This window comes from Pristiophorus japonicus, chromosome 5 (genome assembly GCF_044704955.1).
Source record: "Pristiophorus japonicus isolate sPriJap1 chromosome 5, sPriJap1.hap1, whole genome shotgun sequence".
Taxonomy (NCBI): domain Eukaryota; kingdom Metazoa; phylum Chordata; class Chondrichthyes; family Pristiophoridae; genus Pristiophorus; species Pristiophorus japonicus.
In genome coordinates this window covers 299,907,313-299,926,085 of record NC_091981.1, presented here as the reverse complement: position 1 = coordinate 299,926,085, position 18,773 = coordinate 299,907,313, and the positions used below count along the sequence as shown (strand labels likewise).

The following is an 18,773-nucleotide window of genomic DNA, read 5'->3' as shown; positions in this document are numbered from 1 at the left end:
TGTCCCAGGCACATCTGCAGTGTAACTGCACAGAGAGGGAAATTCCCCCACCTGAATCCCAGGGAAAGCTGCACCTCCCGTGTGTAATGTCTGCACCGGTGACTATGCTGACGGGTTTGTGGAGCTGTTGAGCTTAGGGAGGGAGGTCAGGCGTTGGTGTGCGTCAGCACCCAGGCTCCGACTTTCCGTCTTCAGACCCCGCAGAGATACCTGTACATCGAGCCCCCTCCTAGGTGGTGTGCTCTGGCGACGTATTTCTTCCGCCAGCAGCACGGCCTCAATTATGACACGCGGCTCCTGTTTGTGAGCCTGGGGGGCGTCAGGACCGCCGTCCAGGGGCTGCCTGTCTTTTACCAGGAACTCATCAGGGTCTGGAACAAAGTCTCCACCAAGCGCAGCTCTCCCCCATCTGGAGTGGCGGCTGTCCTTCGGGAGCTATTGCTCATGAAACCCTTACCTCCACGACCGCGGTTTTAGGTGGCAGGCAGACCGAGAGGTCTGTGTTTGTCAAGGTGACTAGGGTCAGGGACCTGCTCGATGGCGGAGGAGCGGGCTGGATGGCGCCAGACACGCTGGCGCGGCGCCTAAATTCGGCCGACGTCCGCCGCGCGGCCGATGCCATCGAGTCGCTAAAAACAGCTCCGGGCCCCGACTCCGTTAGGTGCGTCGAGGAGGCTCAAGCACGTGGGGAGATCCCGTCCGAACTGACCCCCGTCCGGACGGAAATCCTCATCGGCTCCAAACCCCGGAACCTCCCTCGGGGGCCGGCGCCTCACAACTTGAGCCACCTCGGGGAAATCCCCTCCGTGCCTTTCAGTTCCGCGCGGAGGGGTTTCCTGTACAGGCTGCTCCTGCACACTCTCAACTTTGCCATCCTCGCCTGCCGTCTGGACACGCCATGGCATACCATCTTGCCGTCCGGAGGAGGCGGGGGTCCCCGATGGAGGGCACTCTACGCGGGAGCCCTCCCAGTATTTATCGGGGACTTGGCCTGGAGGGTGGTGCACGGAGCAGTCCCGTGCAATCAGTTTTTAAGTCGGTTCACGGACTCCCAGGCCGCCTACAATTTCTGCGGTCTGGAAGAGTCCGTGTTCCATGTTTTTATGGAATGCACGAGGTTGCAGCCCCTGTTTTATTCTTTAAAGGGGCTGCTCCTCAAATTCTGGCGGCACTTCAGTCCCACACTCCTGATCTTTGGGCACCCTGTGCGGAGGGGAGCGGGTAGGTCCGAGGGCCTCCTCGTAGGACTGCTCCTGGGCACGGCCAAGGGTGCCATCAGCCGGTCCAGGCAGCGGGCGGTCGAGGGGGTCGTTCAACCTGACTGCCTGCCTCTCTTCCGCTCATACATCCGGTCCAGGGTGTCCTTGGAGATGGAGCACGCGGTGTCCACCGGTACGCTCGCGGCCTTCCGCGAGAGGTGGGCACCGGAGGGACTGGAGAGCATCATCACCCACGGCAACCAAATTTTAATTTGATTAAAGGTTTTTTGTTACAGTCTTAAATTGTTAATTTGTGGGTTCTAGTGCCAAAAGGGGGCACTTGTTTAAGGTTCTGCTAAAATAGTTGTAGAGCTGTTGAGTTGGGAGTGGCTTAGCCAGTCATGTGATGTTCACAAGACTCAATAAAACCCCAGCCAGTTGGGTTCGGGGGATCCACGATGGGGCAGGTGGTTGTGAGCCTGTGGATGAACTGGTAATGTGTCATGTGATTGTTAAACCTTTGCTAATAAACCAACTAGCTCTTAATAGCTAAAACAAAAGCAAAATACTGCAGATTCTGGAACCTGAAATAAAAACAGGATGCTGGAAATCTCAGCGGGTCAGGCAGCGACAGTGGAGAGAAGAGTTAATGTTTCAGGTCTGTGACTCTTCGTCAGAACTGGCGAATGTTCGAAATGAACAAATTCTTTAAGAGCACTGAAAGAGGGAGGGGAGGAAAGACCAAAAGGGAAGGTCTGTGATAGGGTGGAAGGCAGGAGAGATTAGAGAGACAAAAGGGATGATGGGCCGACTTGAGATGGGAATGGCAGGAGTTAGAAAACGATTAGTTTCGATAGGGTGTGAATGGCGGGATAATTACCAGCAGCCAAGGGAAACAGAGAGAAAAAAGACATAAGATCGGTGGGGAGGGGCGGCAAACATGGGCAGAGGTTATGGTCTGAAATTGCTGAACTTGATGTTGAGTTCAGAAAGCTGTAAAGTGCCTTAACGAAAGATGAGGTGCTGTTCCTCGAGCTTGCGTTGAGCTTCGTTGGAACAGTGTCGGAGGCCGAGGATGGAGAGATCAGAGTGGGAGTGGAGAATTAAAGTGACAGGCGACCGGAAACTCAGAGTCACGCTGAAGGACTGAACGGAGGTGTTCCGCAACGTGGGCACCCAATCTGTGTTTGGTCTTGTAGAAGAGACCACATCGTGAGCAGCGAATACAGTATAGTAAATTGAAAGAAGTACAAGTAATCGCTGTTTCACCTGGAAGGAGTGTTTGGGGCCCTGGACATTGGGAAGGGGGGAGGTAAAAGGGCAGGTGTTGCATCTCCTGCACTTGCACAGGAAGGTGCGGTGGGAAGGGGAGGGGGTGCTGGGGGTGACTGCGGAATGGACCAGAGTGTCAGAGGGAGCAGTCTCTTCGGAATGCTGAGAGGGGAGGGGAGGGGAAGATGTGATTGGTGGAGGAGATGGCGGAGGATGATCCGTTGAACGTGGAGGCTGGTGGGGTGAAAGGTGAGGACAAGGGGAACCCTGTCATGGTTCTGAGAGGGAGGGGAAGGGGCGAGAGCAGAGATGTGGGAAATAGAACGGACACGGTCGAGGGCCATGTTAACCACGGCGGAGGGGAATCCTCGGTTGAGGAAAAAGGAAGACATGTCAGAGGCACTCGTGTGAAAGGTGGCGTCGTCAGAGCAGATGTGACGGAGACGGAGAAACTGGGAGAATGGAATGGAGAGGAATTTCCCCAGATGTTTTTTTCCCCAATTGACCAGGGTTTTTACCTGGGTTTTTGCCTCTCCCAGGAAATCACATGGCTCGAGGTGGGGTGGAGTGTAAAATGTTGCGATACAAGGGGTATCGCAGTTGTGTGGGGCGGACTGGTTGGGCCGGATGCTTATCGTGAATGTGTGTCAATAGACTATCCCCAGAAATGGAGGCAGAGAAGTCGAGGAAGGGAAGGGAAGAGTCGGAGATGGACCATGTGAAGGTGAGGAATTCTTAAGCAAAGAACCCATGAAGCAAATACATTACACTTGCTAATTACATTGAAAATATTCTCAGTAATGTCATTAACCCCTTACGTAATCAGGCCTCACGTCCCCTATGATCTGGAATGTTCCTTAACTCACCCAATATCTCGGTAAGTGATTGTAACAGAGCATCCTCTCTCAGTACTGTAGGGGGCATGACTAAGAAGTTTGCTGATGATACAAAAATTGGCCGTGTGGTTGATAGTGTGGAAAAAAGCTGTAGGCCTTAGGAAGATATCAAAGGTCAGGTGGGTAGAACAGTGGAAAATGGAATTCGTAGAATACAAGAGCAGGGAGGTTATGCTTGAACTATATAAAACACTGGTTAGGTCACAGCTGGAGTACTGCGTGCAGTTCTGCTCACTGCATTACAGGAAAGATGTGATTGAACTAGAGAGGGTGTAGAGGAGATTTACGAGGATGTTGCCTGGACTGGAGAACTTTAGCTCTGAGAAAAGATTGGAGATGCTGGGATTGTTTTCTTTGCAACAGAATTAAGGTGTATAAAATTATAAAGGAGCTTAGATAGAGTGGATATGAATGAAGTATTTCCCTGAGCAACTAGGCAGCATAAATTGTGTGTCCGGGGGCTGTGTGTCCCTCACTGTCCGGGGGCTCTCGGGGACTCACTGTACGGGGGCTCTGTGTCCCTCACTGTCCGGGGGCTCTGTGTCCCTCACTGTCCGGGGGCTCTGTGTCCCTCATTGCCCGGGAGCTCGGGGACTCACTGTCCGGTGGCTGTGTGTCCCTCACTGTCCGGGGGCTCGGGGACTCACTGTCCAGGGGCTGTGTGTCCCTCACTGTCCGGGGGCTCGGGGACTCACTGTCCGGGGGCTCTCGGGGACTCACTGTCCGGGGGCTCTGTGTCCCTCACTGTCCGGGGGCTCTGTGTCCCTCACTGTCCGGGGGCTCTGTGTCCCTCACTGTCCGGGGGCTCTGTGTCCCTCACTGTCCGCGGGCTCTGTGACCCTCACTGTCCGGGGGCTCGGGGACTCACTGTCCAGGGGCTGTGTGTCCCTCACTGTCCGGGGGCTCGGGGACTCACTGTCCGGGGGCTCTCGGGGACTCACTGTCCGGGGGCTCTGTGTCCCTCACTGTCCGGGGGCTCTGTGTCCCTCACTGTCCGGGGGCTCTGTGTCCCTCACTGTCCGGGGGCTCTGTGTCCCTCACTGTCCGGGGGCTCGGGGATTCGCTGTCCGGGGGCTCTCAGGGACTCACTGTCCAGGGGCTCTGTATCCCTCACAGTCCGGGGGCTCGGGGATTCACTGTCCGGGGGCTCTCAGGGACTCACTGTCTGGGGGCTCTGTGTCCCTTACTGTCCGGGGGCTCGGGGATTCACTGTCCGGGGGCTCTCAGGGACTCACTGTCCGGGGGCTCTGTGTCCCTCACTGTCCGGTGGCTCGGGGACTCACTGTCCGGGGGCTCTGTGTCCCTCACTGTCCGGGGGCTCTGTGTCCCTCACTGTCCGGGGGTTCTGTGTCCCTCACTGTCTGGGGGCTCTGTGTCCCTCACTGTCCGTGGGCTCTGTGTCCCTCACTGTCCGGGGGCTCGGGGACTCACTGTCCAGGGGCTGTGTGTCCCTCACTGTCCGGGGGCTCGGAGACTCACTGTCCAGGGGCTGTGTGTCCCTCACTGTCCGGGGGCTCGGGGACTCACTGTCCGGGGGCTGTGTGTCCCTCACTGTCCGGGGGCTCGGGGACTCACTGTCCGGGGGCTCTGTGTCCCTCACTGTCCGGGGGCTCTGTGTCCCTCACTGCCCGGGGGCTCTGTGTCCCTCACTGTCTGGGGGCTCTGTGTCCCTCACAGTCCGGGGGCTCTGTGTCCCTCACTGCCCGGGGGCTCGGGGACTCACTGTCCGGTGGCTGTGTGTCCCTCACTGTCCGGGGGCTCGGGGACTCACTGTCCAGGGGCTGTGTGTCCCTCACTGTCCGGGGGCTCGGGGACTCACTGTCCGGGGGCTGTGTGTCCCTCACTGTCCGGGGGCTCGGGGACTCACTGTCCGGGGGCTCTGTGTCCCTCACTGTCCGGGGGCTCTGTGTCCCTCACTGCCCGGGGGCTCTGTGTCCCTCACAGTCCGGGGGCTCTGTGTCCCTCACTGCCCGGGGGCTCTCGGACCCTGTGCCCGGGGGCTCCGTGTCACTCACAGTCCGGGGGCTCTGTGTCCCTCACTGTCCGGGGGCTCTCGGACCCTGTGTCCGGGGGCTCGGGGACTCTCTGTCCGGGGGCTCGGGGACCCTGTGTCCGGGGGCTCGGGGACCCTGTGTCCGGGGGCTCGAGGACTCACTGTCCGGGGGTTCTCGGACCTTGTGTCCGGGGGCTCGGGGACCCTGTGTCCGGGGGCTCGGGGACTCACTGTCCAGGGGCTCGGGGACTCACTGTCCGGGGGCTCGGGGACTCACTGTCTGGGGGCTCTGTGTCCCTCACTGCCCGGGGGCTCTCGGACCCTGTGCCCGGGGGCTCGGGGACCCTGTGTCCGGGGGCTCGGGGACTCACTGTCCAGGGGCTCGGGGACTCACTGTCCGGGGGCTCGGGGACTCACTGTCTGGGGTCTCTGTGTCCCTCACTGCCCGGGGGCTCTCGGACCCTGTGCCCGGGGGCTCGGGGACTCACTGTCCGGGGGCTCGGGGACTCACTGTCCGGGGGCTCGGGGACTCACTGTCCGGGGGCTCGGGGACCCTGTGTCCGGGGGCTCGGGGACTCACTGTCCGGGGGCTCGGGGATTCACTGTCCGGGGGCTCGGGGACCCTGTGTCCGGGGGCTCGGGGACTCACTGTCCAGGGGCTCGGGGACTCACTGTCCGGGGGCTTGGGGACCCTGTGTTCGGGGGCTCGGGGACTCACTGTCCCGGGGCTCTGTGTCCCTTACTGTCCGGGGGCTCGGGGACCCTGTGTCCAGGGGCTCGGAGACTCACTGTCTGGGGGCTCGGGGATTCACTGTCCAGGGGCTCGGGGACCCTGTGTCCGGGGGCTCGGGGACTCACTGTCCGGGGGCTCGGGGACCCTGTGTCCGGGGGCTCGGGGACTCACTGTCCGGGGGCTCGGGGACTCACTGTCCGGGGGCTCGGGGACTCACTGTCCGGGGGCTCGGGGACTCACTGTCCGGGGGCTCGGGGACCCTGTGTCCGGGGGCTCGGGGACTCACTGTCTGGGGGCTCGGGGACTCACTGTCCGGGGGCTCACTGTCCGGATGCTCGGGGACTCACTGTCCAGGGGCTCTGTGTCCCTCACTGTCCGGGGGCTTGGGGACCCTGTGTCCGGGGGCTCGGGGACTCACTGTCCGGGGGCTCTGTGTCCCTTACTGTCCGGGGGCTCGGGGACCCTGTGTCCGGGGGCTCGGGGACTCACTGTCCAGGGGCTCGGGGACTCACTGTCCGGGGGCTCGGGGACTCACTGTCTGGGGGCTCTGTGTCCCTCACTGTCCGGGGGCTCTCGGACCCTGTGTCCGGGGGCTCGGGGACTCACTGTCCGGGGGCTCGGGGACTCACTGTCCGGGGGCTCGGGGACCCTGTGTCCGGGGGCTCGGGGACTCACTGTCCAGGGGCTCGGGGACTCACTGTCCGGGGGCTTGGGGACCCTGTGTCCGGGGGCTCGGGGACTCACTGTCCGGGGGCTCGGGGACTCACTGTCCGGGGGCTTGGGGACCCTGTGTCCGGGGGCTCGGGGACTCACTGTCCGGGGGCTTGGGGACCCTGTGTCCGGGGGCTCGGGGACTCACTGTCCCGGGGCTCTGTGTCCCTTACTGTCCGGGGGCTCGGGGACCCTGTGTCCAGGGGCTCGGAGACTCACTGTCTGGGGGCTCGGGGATTCACTGTCCGGGGGCTCGGGGACCCTGTGTCCGGGGGCTAGGGGACTCACTGTCCGGGGGCTCGGGGACTCACTGTCCGGGGGCTCGGGGACCCTGTGTCCGGGGGCTCGGGGACTCACTGTCCGGGGGCTCGGGGACTCACTGTCCGGGGGCTCTGTGTCCCTCACTGTCCGGGGGCTCGGGGACTCACTGTCCGGGGGCTCGGTGACTCACTGTCCGGGGGCTCTGTGTCCCTCACTGTCCGGGGGCTTGGGGACCCTGTGTCCGGGGGCTCGGGGACTCACTGTCCGGGGGCTCTGTGTCCCTTACTGTCCGGGGGCTCGGGGACCCTGTGTCCGGGGGCTCGGGGACTCACTGTCCGGGTGCTCGGGGACTCACTGTTCGGGGGCTCGGGGACTCACTGTCCGGGGGCTCGGGGACTCGCTGTCCGGGGGCTCTGTGTCCCTCACTGTCCGGGGGCTTGGGGACCCTGTGTCCGGGGGCTCGGGGACTCACTGTCCGGGGGCTCTGTGTCCCTTACTGTCCGGGGGCTCGGGGACCCTGTGTCCGGGGGCTCGGGGACTCACTGTCCGGGGGCTCTGTGTCCCTTACTGTCCGGGGGCTCGGGGACCCTGTGTCCGGGGGCTCGGGGACTCACTGTCCGGGGGCTCGGGGACTCACTGTCCGGGGGCCCGGGGACTCACTGTCCGGGGGCTCGGGGACTCACTGTCCGGGGGCTCGGGGACCCTGTGTCCGGGGGCTCGGGGACTCACTGTCCGGGGGCTCGGGGACCCTGTGTCCGGGGGCTCGGGGATTCACCACATTTAAACAGTACCTGGATGTGCACCTGAAGTGCCGTAACTACAGGGCTACGGACCGAGAGCTGGAAAATGGGATTAGGCTGGATAGCTCTTGGTCGGCCGGTGCGGACACGATGGGCCAAAACGGTCTCCTTCCGTGTTGTAAATTTTTGTGATTCTATGGAACGAACCCTACATCACCGTGTGAGTCTCCCTCTGTGACAGCAGGCAGTATTAGCACCCTAGCCATGGCTCAGGCTCTGCACTAATCACGGGTATTATTTACATTAAACATTTTATCAGGGAGGCTTTGCGGGTGTCCTTGTAATGTTTCTGCTGCCCACCTTTGGCTCATTTGCCATGAAGGAGTTCTGAGTAGAGCGCTTGCTTTGGGAGTCTCGTGTCAGGCATACGAACTATGTGACCTGCCCAGTGGAGCTGATCAAGTGTGGTCAGTGCTTCGATGCTGGGGATGTTGGCCTGGTCGAGGACACTGATGTTGGTGCGTCTGTCCTCCCAGGGGATTTGTAGGATCTTACGGAGGCAGCGTCGGTGGTATTTCTCCAGCGACTTGAGGTGTCTACTGATCATGGTCCATGTCTCTGAGCCATACAGGAGGGCGGGTATTACTACAGCCCTGTAGACCATGAGCTTCGGTGTCACCTGGCAGTCCCCAAGTGGAGGAAGTGCATCCGGGAGGGGGCTGAGCACCTCGAGTCTCATCGCCGAGAGCACGCAGAAATCAAGCACAGGCAGCGGAAGGAGCTTGCGGAAAACCTGTCCCACCCTCCCTTACCCTCAACCACTGTCTGTCCCACCTGTGATTCCCATATTGGACTGTTCAGTCACCTGAAAACTCACTTTTAGAGTGGAAGCAAGTCTTCCTCGATTCCGAGGGACTGTCGATGATGATGATTACATTAGACAGTAAATGGTACAATGCTGTGAATCGAGCATTCATCCCCACTCCTCCATACATAAAATAATAAACACGCCACTTGTCTGCTCTCTGAACATAGGCTTTGAACTGAAGTAAATTTACTGCAGCGTTAATCTGACTGAGCTGTCATTCTGGACAGCAGAATGAGTTAAAGACGTGTTGCAGTCAGATTCTGACCCAGGGTGACAGGTGGTGAACTACCGTATGGCAGCACCAGAGGGCGGGAGTCAGTCAGTAACCTTCCCCCAGCAACGGGTTCAGCTGGAGCCGGCCACCAAACCAGAGCTAGCCCCAGCCTGGGTCTTAGTACTGTGTCCCTCACTGTCCAGGGGCTGTGTGTCCCTCATTGTCCAGGGACTGTGTGTCCCTCACTGTCCAGGGACTGTGTGTCCCTCACTGTCCAGGGGCTGTGTGTCCCTCACTGTCCAGGGGCTGTGTGTCCCTCACTGTCCAGGGGCTGTGTGTCCCTCACTGTCCAGGGGCTGTGTGTCCCTCACTGTCCAGGGGCTGTGTGTCCCTCACTGTCCAGGGGCTGTGTGTCCCTCACTGTCCAGGGGCTGTGTGTCCCTCACTGTCCAGGGGCTGTGTGTCCCTCACTGTCCAGGGGCTGTGTGTCCCTCACTGTCCAGGGGCTGTGTGTCCCTCACTGTCCAGGGGCTGTGTGTCCCTCACTGTCCGGGGGCTCTGGGACTCTCGAGCCCTGATGTCTCTCACCAGTATTGCGGGGTTGCTCACGATCTCTGTGATTTTGCACGGTTACCTTGCACGAGGATCTTGAGACAATCACTATCACTAATGGGGTAGTACTGGACAGGCTAATGGGACTCAAGGTAGACAAGTCCCCTGGTCCTGATGAAATGCATCCCAGCGTATTAAAAGAGATGGTGGAAGTTATAGCAGATGCATTCGTTATAATCTACCAAAATTCCCTGGACTCTGGGGAGGTACCAGCGGATTGGAAAGCAGCTAATGTAACGCCTCTGTTTAAAAAAGGGGGCAGACAAAAGGCAGGTAACTATAGGCCGGTTAGTTGAACATCTGTAGTGGGGAAAATGCTTGAAACTATCATTAAGGAAGAAATAGCGGGACATCTAGATAGGAATAGTGCAATAAAGCAGACGCAGCATGGATTCATGAAGGGGAAATCATGTTTAACTAATTTACTGGAATTCTTTGAGGATATAACGAGCATGGTGGATAGAGGTGTACTGATGGATGTGGTGTATTTAGATTTCCAAAAGGTGCCACACAAAAGGTTACTGCAGAAGATAAAGGTACGTGGAGTCAGAGGAAATGTATTAGCATGGATCGAGAATTGGCTGGCTAACAGAAAGCAGAGAGTCGAGATAAATGGGTCCTTTTCGGGATGGAAATCGGTGGTTAGTGGTGTGCCACAGGGATCGGTGCTGGGACCACAACTGTTTACAATATACATAGATGACCTGGAAGAGGGGACAGAGTGTAGTGTAACAAAATTTGCAGATGGCACTAAGATTAGTGGGAAAGCGGGTTGTGTAGAGGACACAGAGAGACTGCAAAGAGATTTAGATAGGTTAAGCGAATGGGCTAAGGTTTGGCAGATGGAATACAATGTCGGAAAATGTGAGGTCATCCACCGTGGAAAAAAAACAGTTAAAGGGAATATTATTTGAATGGGGAGAAATTACAACATGCTGCAGTGCAGAGGGACCTGGGGGTCCTTGTGCATGAATCCCAAAAAGTTAGTTTGCAGGTGCAGCAGGTAATCAGGAAGGCGAATGGAATGTTGGCCTTCATTGCGAGAGGGATGGAGTACAAAAGCAGGGAGGTCCTGCTGCAACTGTACAGGATATTGGTGAGGCCGCACCTGGAGTACTGCGTGCAGTTTTGGTCACCTTATTTAAGGAAGGATATACTAGCTTTGGAGGGGGTACAGAGACGATTCACTCGGCTGATTCCGGAGATGAGGGGGTTACCTTATGATGATAGATTGAGTAGACTGGGTCTTTACTCGTTGGAGTTCAGAAGGATGAGGGGTGATCTTATAGAAACATTTAAAATAATGAAAGGGATAGATAAGATAGAGGCAGAGAGGTTGTTTCCACTGGTCGAGGAGACTAGAACAAGGGGGCACAGCCTCAAAATAGGGGGGAGCCAATTTAAAAACGAGTTGAGAAGGAATTTCTTCTCCCAGAGGGTTGTGAATCTGTGGAATTCTCTGCCCAAGGAAGCAGTTGGGACTAGCTCATTGAATGTATTCAAATCACAGATAGATAGATTTTTAACCAATAAGGGAATTAAGGGTTACGGGGAGAGGGCGGGTAAGTGGAGCTGAGTCAATGGCCAGATCAGCCATGATCTTATTGAATGGCGGAGCAGGCTCGAGGGGCTAGATGGCCTATTCCTGTTCCTAATTCTTATGTTCTTATGTTCTTATGTACCTCCGCAGGCCTGATGCCGTCCTCTGCATAAATGCGAGGGTCCGCTCCGTATTGTAGCAACATTTCCAGGGCTGCCAGGTGCCCCCCGAAGGCTGCTCTGTAGAGTGGGGTCCGTCCGTATGCTCCCTGACAGGCAGAGAACAGAATCAGGCCGTCGGTCAGAGACAGCACACACTCACACACACACTCACACACTACACACAGATACAGCCACACACACACTCACACACACACTCACACACTACACACAGATACAGACACGCACACACTCACACACTACACACAGATACAGACACACACACACTCACACACTACACACAGATACACACACACACTCACACACTACACACAGATACAGACACACACACACTCACACACTACACACAGATACAGACACACACACACTCACTACACACTCACTCACACACTCACTCACTACACACTCTACACACACACTCACTCGCTACACACACACACACACTCACTACACACTCACTCACACAGTCACTCACACACACTCACTCACTACACACACTACACACTCACTCACTACACACACTACACACTCACTCACAGTCACTCACACACACTCACTCACTACACACACTACACACTCACTCACACAGTCACTCACTCACTACACACAGATACAGACACACACACACACACACTCACTCACTACACACAGATACAGACACACACACACACTCACACACTACACACAGATACAGACACACACACACACACACACACACACACACATGAGACGGAGAGACAGAGGGGAGAGAGACGGAGAGGGAGAGAGATGGAGCGACTGAGAGAGGAGAGAGAGCGAGAGATAGACAGAGAGATGGAGAGAGACAGAGAGACGGAGCGAGACGGAGAGAGATCGAGAGAGATGTATAGATGGAGAGATACGGAGAGCCACTTTGTCTTTTCGTCTCTCTGTCGTTTCTCTCTCTCCGTCTCTCTCCCTCTCTCCACATCTCTCTCACTTTCCGTCTCTCCATTTCTCTCCATTTCCCTCTCTCTTCCTCTCCCTCTCACCATCTCCCCGTCTCTCCCCATCTCTCTCTCTCTGCCTCTCCGTCTCACTCTCTCTCTCTCCCCCCATCTCTCTCCTTTCTCTCTCTCTCTCTCCCCGTCTCTTTCCTTTCTCCGTAGCTCTCCTCTCTCTCTCCGTACCTCCCCATCTCTCGGTCTCTCTCCTCTCTCTGTATCTCTCCTCTCTCCGTCCCTCCCCCTCTCTCCCCGTCTGTCTCCACTCTCTCTCTGTATCTCTTCTCTCTCCGACTCCCTCTTTCTCTCTCCCCATCTCTCCCCTCTTTCTCTCTCTGTCTCTCTCTCCTCCTCTCTCTCTCTCTGTCTCCCTTCATATCTCTTCTCTCTCCGTCTCTCTCCTCTCTCTCTCTCTCTCTCCCCCCATCTCTCTCTCTCCTCTCTCTCTCTCCCCTCTCTCCGTCCCTCTCCCTCCATCCCTCTCTCCCTCCCTCTCTCTCCTTCTCCCTCACCCTCCCTCTCTCTCCTTCTCCCTCTCCCTCCATGTCCGGACACCTGCCCCATGAATGTACATCACCAGCTGAGATGTTGAAGTTCACATAGGGACTCCCACTCCCCAAACACCAGACCCGAGCTTTATCGCTCACTAACCGCGGAGTACCTTTGAGTTGGGGTCAGCTCCTTTCTCGATGAGGAAGCGGATGGCCTGGGGGTGCCCCCCACCCGCAGCCTCGGACAGAGGGGTGTTGCCGTGGGCATCGGTGCAGTCGCTCATTGCCAGCTGGTGACGCAGGCGGGTCACCTTCCCCTTCTCGTCCAACGTCACTCCATCCTTCGAGTCCAGCTGGGAAACCTGGGCAAATACAGTGGAGGAATGTCGCTGGGATAGATTTGCCTCCTGGGTTCTGTGCTTAACAATTCACAGCAACACATTGCTGTACAGAACTAGTTGGATTATTAGCAAAGGTTTAATGATCACACTACACATCACCGGCTCATCCACCAGGCTCACAACCACCTGCCCCATCGTGGATCCCCCGAACCCAACTGGCTGGGGTTTTATTGAGTCTTGTGAACATCAGGTGACTGGCTCAGCCACTCACAATGCAACAGCCCCACCAACCTGTGAGCATACTCCCAGTCGGAGAGACAAACCTGGAAACACAGCCCGACCCTCCCACTGCCCATCTCCAGCTCCGGGACTCCCTCTCACCACACCCCATGGCTCTCTCTCACCCCCTCTCTCGCTCATCAATCAGGGACTCATCCCTTTTGATTGCTTTAGCAGTACTGGGCAGTAGTAGAATCATAAATGATACAGCACAGGAGGCCATTCGGCCCATTGTACTGTGCCGGCTCTGTGAAAGATCTGTCCAATTAGTCCCACTCCCCGCTCTTTCCCCACAACCCGGCTAATTTCTCCGTTTCCAGTATTTATCCGCTTCCCATTTGAAAGTTACGATTAAATCTGCTCCCTTTCAGGCAGTGCGTTCCAGATCTCAACAACTCACTGTGCAAATACATGTTTCCCTGTGTCACCCCTGGGTTCTTAAATCTGACTCCTGTGGTCACCGAGCCTCCTGTCACAGTCTCTCCTTATTTACTCTATCAAAATCCTTCATCATTTTGAACACCTCGATCAAACCTCCGCCTTCAGCTTCTCTGCTGTGGGGAGAACAAGCCCAGCTTCTCCGTTCCCTCGTCCCTGGCACGTCTGTTCCGAGTGTGGGACTCCCTCCGCCGGAGGTGCTGTCTCTCGCTGGGGTACGGGTGTTCCACCTGCCCTGTCCGGAGGCTGCGGCTGCCCTGCCGTGGGATCAATCCCCAGGAGCACGGCCGCAGATTAACCCCTTAAAAGCCGCGCGACTCCCCAGCTCCCAGGCCACAAGTTCAGAGTGCTGACCGCACAGGTCACTGCGTCAATCATACAGTCACAGAGATTTACAGCACAGGAGGCCATTCGGCCCATCGTGCCCGTGCCGGCTGACCCAGAGCTACCCAGCCTAATCTCACTTTCCAGCTCTTGGTATGCAGTGAAGGCTTCCCAAAAATTCCCATGAGTCCCTCTCCCTGAAAATTAAAGAACAGCTCCTCTTGGACTGTTAAAAATGAACTTTGGATTTTTCAAGTGGAGATCCAAGTGTTAAAAGGGAAAAGGCAAAAGGGGGCCAACCCTCATGGAAACCCCCCCCCCCCAGTGTTTGGACTTTTTGAAAAGAGAATTCAAAATGGACCTAAATTACAGAAGCCTGAGATCCCCTAAACATCGATGGGAAGGAGCATATCAATTTTAAGATTCTACAACATTCTGGCTGCGAAAAAGAGTTACCGAATACAGGAGATGGGGCTAACCTCTGTGAAGCAAATTCGTGTATTAAGGATCCCAGACTGTCTGGGGGAACTATGCAGCACCAATTCACCCCCTCAGAGATAATCAAATGACCAGCCATTATCTAAAGTACAGAACTCATCCAAAATATGCAAGAAGCCAATTACCCAATCAACCACTCTGGAAATCATGGGCCCAACTACATGGCCAGGAAACGGGACAATCCTAAAACAATGCAAAACCAAGTGATAGCACATTCTCACACCCTAATCGAGTTACTGCTGACTAGTCCACCGAAAACACTGACAAAGGAGACATTTGAAAATCAATGGACAGAACAGTTTAAACAAAGCCCAAGAACTGATTTGGGACTAGATAAGGAAGCCTGTTTTAGTATAATTGAAGGCCTGTTCTGGCAGTTAGGGGTGCTTCTCGAGACACTATTGAAGGTAGCAGTCTCGTTGCACAAGTTTAACACCAGCCTCGAAAAGTGGGACCCCGAAACATCGGCAAAAAGAATCTCTAAAACCCAGAAGGACAGCACCACAACAGCAAACAGGTTTTCAAAATGACTATTGGAAAGTTTCGGACCATCGCGACCAATCAGTCAACCGGAACCAACCCGACAAAACCGAAGAAAAACCTGAAGATTTTTCCACTCTACAAGCTGGTCCTACGCTACCAAAAAAAAAACAAAGGGTAAAACATTACCAAACGGAACTTTTAAAACTATCCTGACCAAGGAAAAGTGAATACTCACCCCACAAATCAATACGCACCTTATTGCATCAGCGGACTCAGCCCAACTGAAGAAGTGACGCAGGTTTGAAGTCCCCAACGAGGTCCGGGGTACAGACTACAGAACCCGGACAACTAAGGCAAACCCCAGAGTTTGGAACAGGACAAGGACAACTAAGGTGAACCCCGGAGTTGGAACTGTCAAAAGGGAATTGGTGAGCATGGTCCCTGAAACCCCAGAGTTCTAACCTAGCTAGAGAGTGGATCTGGGAGGTTGGTTTTTTTCTTACTGTTCCTAACTGTTGATGTTCTTGTGTGTTTTCTCCTTCCAGGTTTAGTGCATAAGTATTTTGGGAGGTGGGAGGACTGTGTTCCTTTAATCTGTTGTATGTATTATGTGTTCTTCCCAAATATAGAGCATTTGAGTTGCCATTTCTCCCTATTTGTACCTGATTACTGTGATTATTAAAAACGTGCCCTTTTACTCTGTTTGAACACAATAAAACCAGTTTTGCATCCTACCCAACTGACTCTGTCTCAGTTTCTCACAGCCCCCAAATCAGTCCACAGTCTAGAATCCAGGGTGTAGGGCGTCTCGAAAACGGCACCCCCTCTAGTAGCCCTGTAGGTTACGGCACTTCAGGTGCACATCCAAGTACTTTTTAAATGTGGTGAGGGTTTCTGCCTCTACCACTCTTTCAGGCAGTGAGTTCCAGACCCCCACCACCCTCTGGGTGAAGACATTTCCCCTCAAATCCCCTCTAAACCTCCCCCCAATGACTTTAAATCTATGCCCCCTGGTTGTTGACCCCTCTACCAAGGGAAACAGGTCCGTCCTATCCACTCTATCCAGGCCCCTCATCATTTTATACACCTCAATCAGGTCGCCCCTCAGCCTCTTCTGTTCCAAAGAAAACAGACCCAGCATCTCCAATCTTTCCTCATAGCCAAAATTCTCCAGTCCGGGCAACATCCTGGTAAATCTCCTGTGTGTGACTACGGCTGGAAAATGCGGGGATTATTTGTTGGAGGAAGGACCAGGTTGCTGGGAGTGATGGGGCACTGGTCCATGTCCCTGCACTGTGAGCCCCCTGGTCATATCCTTGCCGCAGTGTGAGCGGTGTTGCGACGGTGTGACCAGCCTCACCTCGCCGGCTCAGATAACCGACCGACCACATCAGGGGTAGCCAACCCTCCAGGATTATCTCGGAGTCTCCGGGAATTAAAGACTGATCTCCCAGACATGGCAGTCAGCAGTGGAGTATAAAGGTCAGGCTGCTGTAGAAATTGCCCCCCGCCCAGAATGGGGCACTCACCCTCCACCCCCACACCGCCCCCCCAGATCCAATGGTGTGTACCGCAGCTGCCATTCAGGTCGCCTCTTGCACGACATTCGGCTCTTTGTTTTTTTTTGTTTTGATTTGATGTCGGTCATAATGGGGGCGGGGACTACACCAGCAGGGCGGATACAGGGCGGGGCTTCACCTGGGGGGGGCGGATACAGGGCGGGGCTTCACCTGGGGGGGGCGGATACAGGGCGGGGCTTCACCTGGGGGGGGCGGATACAGGGCGGGGCTTCACCTGGGGGGGACGGATACAGGGCGGGGCTTCACCTGGGGGGGGGCGGATACAGGGCGGGGCTACACCTGGGGGGGGCGGATACAGGGCAGGGCTTCACCTGGGGGGGAGCAGATAGAGGGCGGGGCTACACCTGGGGGGGGTGGGGGTGGATACAGGGCGGGGCTTCACCTGGGGGGGAGCAGATAGAGGGCGGGGCTACACCTGGGGGGGGTGGGGGTGGATACAGGGCGGGGCTTCACCTGGGGGGGGACGGATACAGGGCGGGGCTACACCTGGGGGGGGACGGGTAGAGGGCAGGGCTATACCTGGGGGTGTTGGGGCGGATAGAGGGCGGGGCTATACCTGGGGGGGATGGGAGGATAGCGGGCGGGGCTACATCTGTGGGGCAGACACAGGGCAGGGCTACACCTGGGGGGCCGGATAGAGGGCAGGGCTACACCTGGGGGGGCAGGTAGAGGGCGGGGCTATACCTGGGGGTGGGGGTGGATACAGGGCGGGGCTACACCTGGGGTGCGGATGGATACAGGGAGGGGACTGTTCCTGGGGGGGGGGAAATCAAGGGAGGGGACTGTACCTGGGGGTGGATGGATACAGGGAGGGGACTGTACCTGGGGGGGGGGGGGATACAGGGTGGGGACTGTACCTGGGGTGGATGGATACAGGGAGGGGACTGTACCTGGGGGGGGGATACAGGGAGGGGACTGTACCTGGGGGGGGGATACAGGGAGGGGACTGTACCTGGGGGCGGATGGATACAGGAAGGGGACTGTACCTGGGGGTGGATGGATACAGGGAGGGGACTGTACCTGGGGGTGGATGGATACAGGGAGGGGACTGTACCTGGGGGCGGATGGATACAGGGAGGGGACTGTACCTGGGGGGGGGGGGGGGGATACAGGGAGGGGACTGTACCTGGGGGTGGATGGATACAGGGAGGGGACTGTATCTGGGGGTGGATGGATACAGGGAGGGGACTGTATCTGGGGGTGGATGGATACAGGGAGGGGACTGTACCTGAGGGGGGGGGGGGGGAGTACAGGGAGGGGACTGTACCTGGGGGTGGATGGATACAGAGTGGGGACTGTACCTGGGAGCGGATGGATACAGGGAGGGGACTGTACCTGGGCGTGGATGGATACAGGGAGGGGACTGTACCTGGGGGTGGATGGATACAGGGAGGGGACTGTACCTGGGGGGCGGGGGGGATGCAGGGAGGGGACTGTACCTGGGGGGGGGGGATACAGGGAGGGGACTGTACCTGGGGGGTGGATGGATACAGGGAGGGGACTGTACCTGGGGGGTGGATGGATACAGGGAGGGGACTGTACCTGGGGGCGGATGGATACAGGGATGGGACTGTACCTGGGGGGGGGGGGGGGATACAGGGAGGGGACTGTACCTGGGGGGGGGATACAGGGAGGGGACTGTAACTGGGGGGGGGGGGGGATACAGGGAGGGGACTGTACCTGGGCGTGGATGGATACAGGGAGGGGACTGTACCTGGGGGGGGGGAGGGATACAGGGAGGGGACTGTACCTGGGGGTGGGGGGATACAGGGAGGGGACTGTACCTGGGGGTGGGGGGATACAGGGAGGGGACTGTACCTGGGGGTGGGGGGATACAGGGAGGGGACTGTACCTGGGGGTGGGGGGATACAGGGAGGGGACTGTACCTGGGGGTGGGGGGATACAGGGAGGGGACTGTACCTGGGGTTGGATGGATACAGGAAGGGGACTGTACCTGGGGGGGGGGGGGATACAGGGAGGGGACTGTACCTGGGGGTGGGGGGATACAGGGAGGGGACTGTACCTGGGGGGGGGGGGGATACAGGGAGGGGACTGTACCTGGGGGGGGGGATACAGGGAGGGGACTGTACCTGGGGTTGGATGGATACAGGAAGGGGACTGTACCTGGGGGCGGATGGATACAGGGAGGGGACTGTACC

At 57.2% G+C, this 18,773-nt stretch overlaps 1 protein-coding gene across 4 annotated transcripts in view; it reads right to left on the bottom strand.

Annotated features, from left to right (window-relative positions):
* Nucleotides 1–18,773, bottom strand: part of LOC139264786 (IQ motif and ankyrin repeat domain-containing protein 1-like) — a 168,917-nt gene that overhangs the window by 59,747 nt on the left and 90,397 nt on the right. For all 4 annotated transcript variants that reach the window (XM_070881921.1, XM_070881924.1, XM_070881923.1 and 1 more), the window contains exons 6-7: nt 12,842–13,033; nt 11,182–11,307 (exon numbers count right to left, since the gene is read on the bottom strand). In XM_070881921.1, the coding sequence (XP_070738022.1) occupies nt 11,182–11,307; nt 12,842–13,033 (318 nt within the window). The remainder of the gene's footprint in view (nt 1–11,181; nt 11,308–12,841; nt 13,034–18,773) is intronic.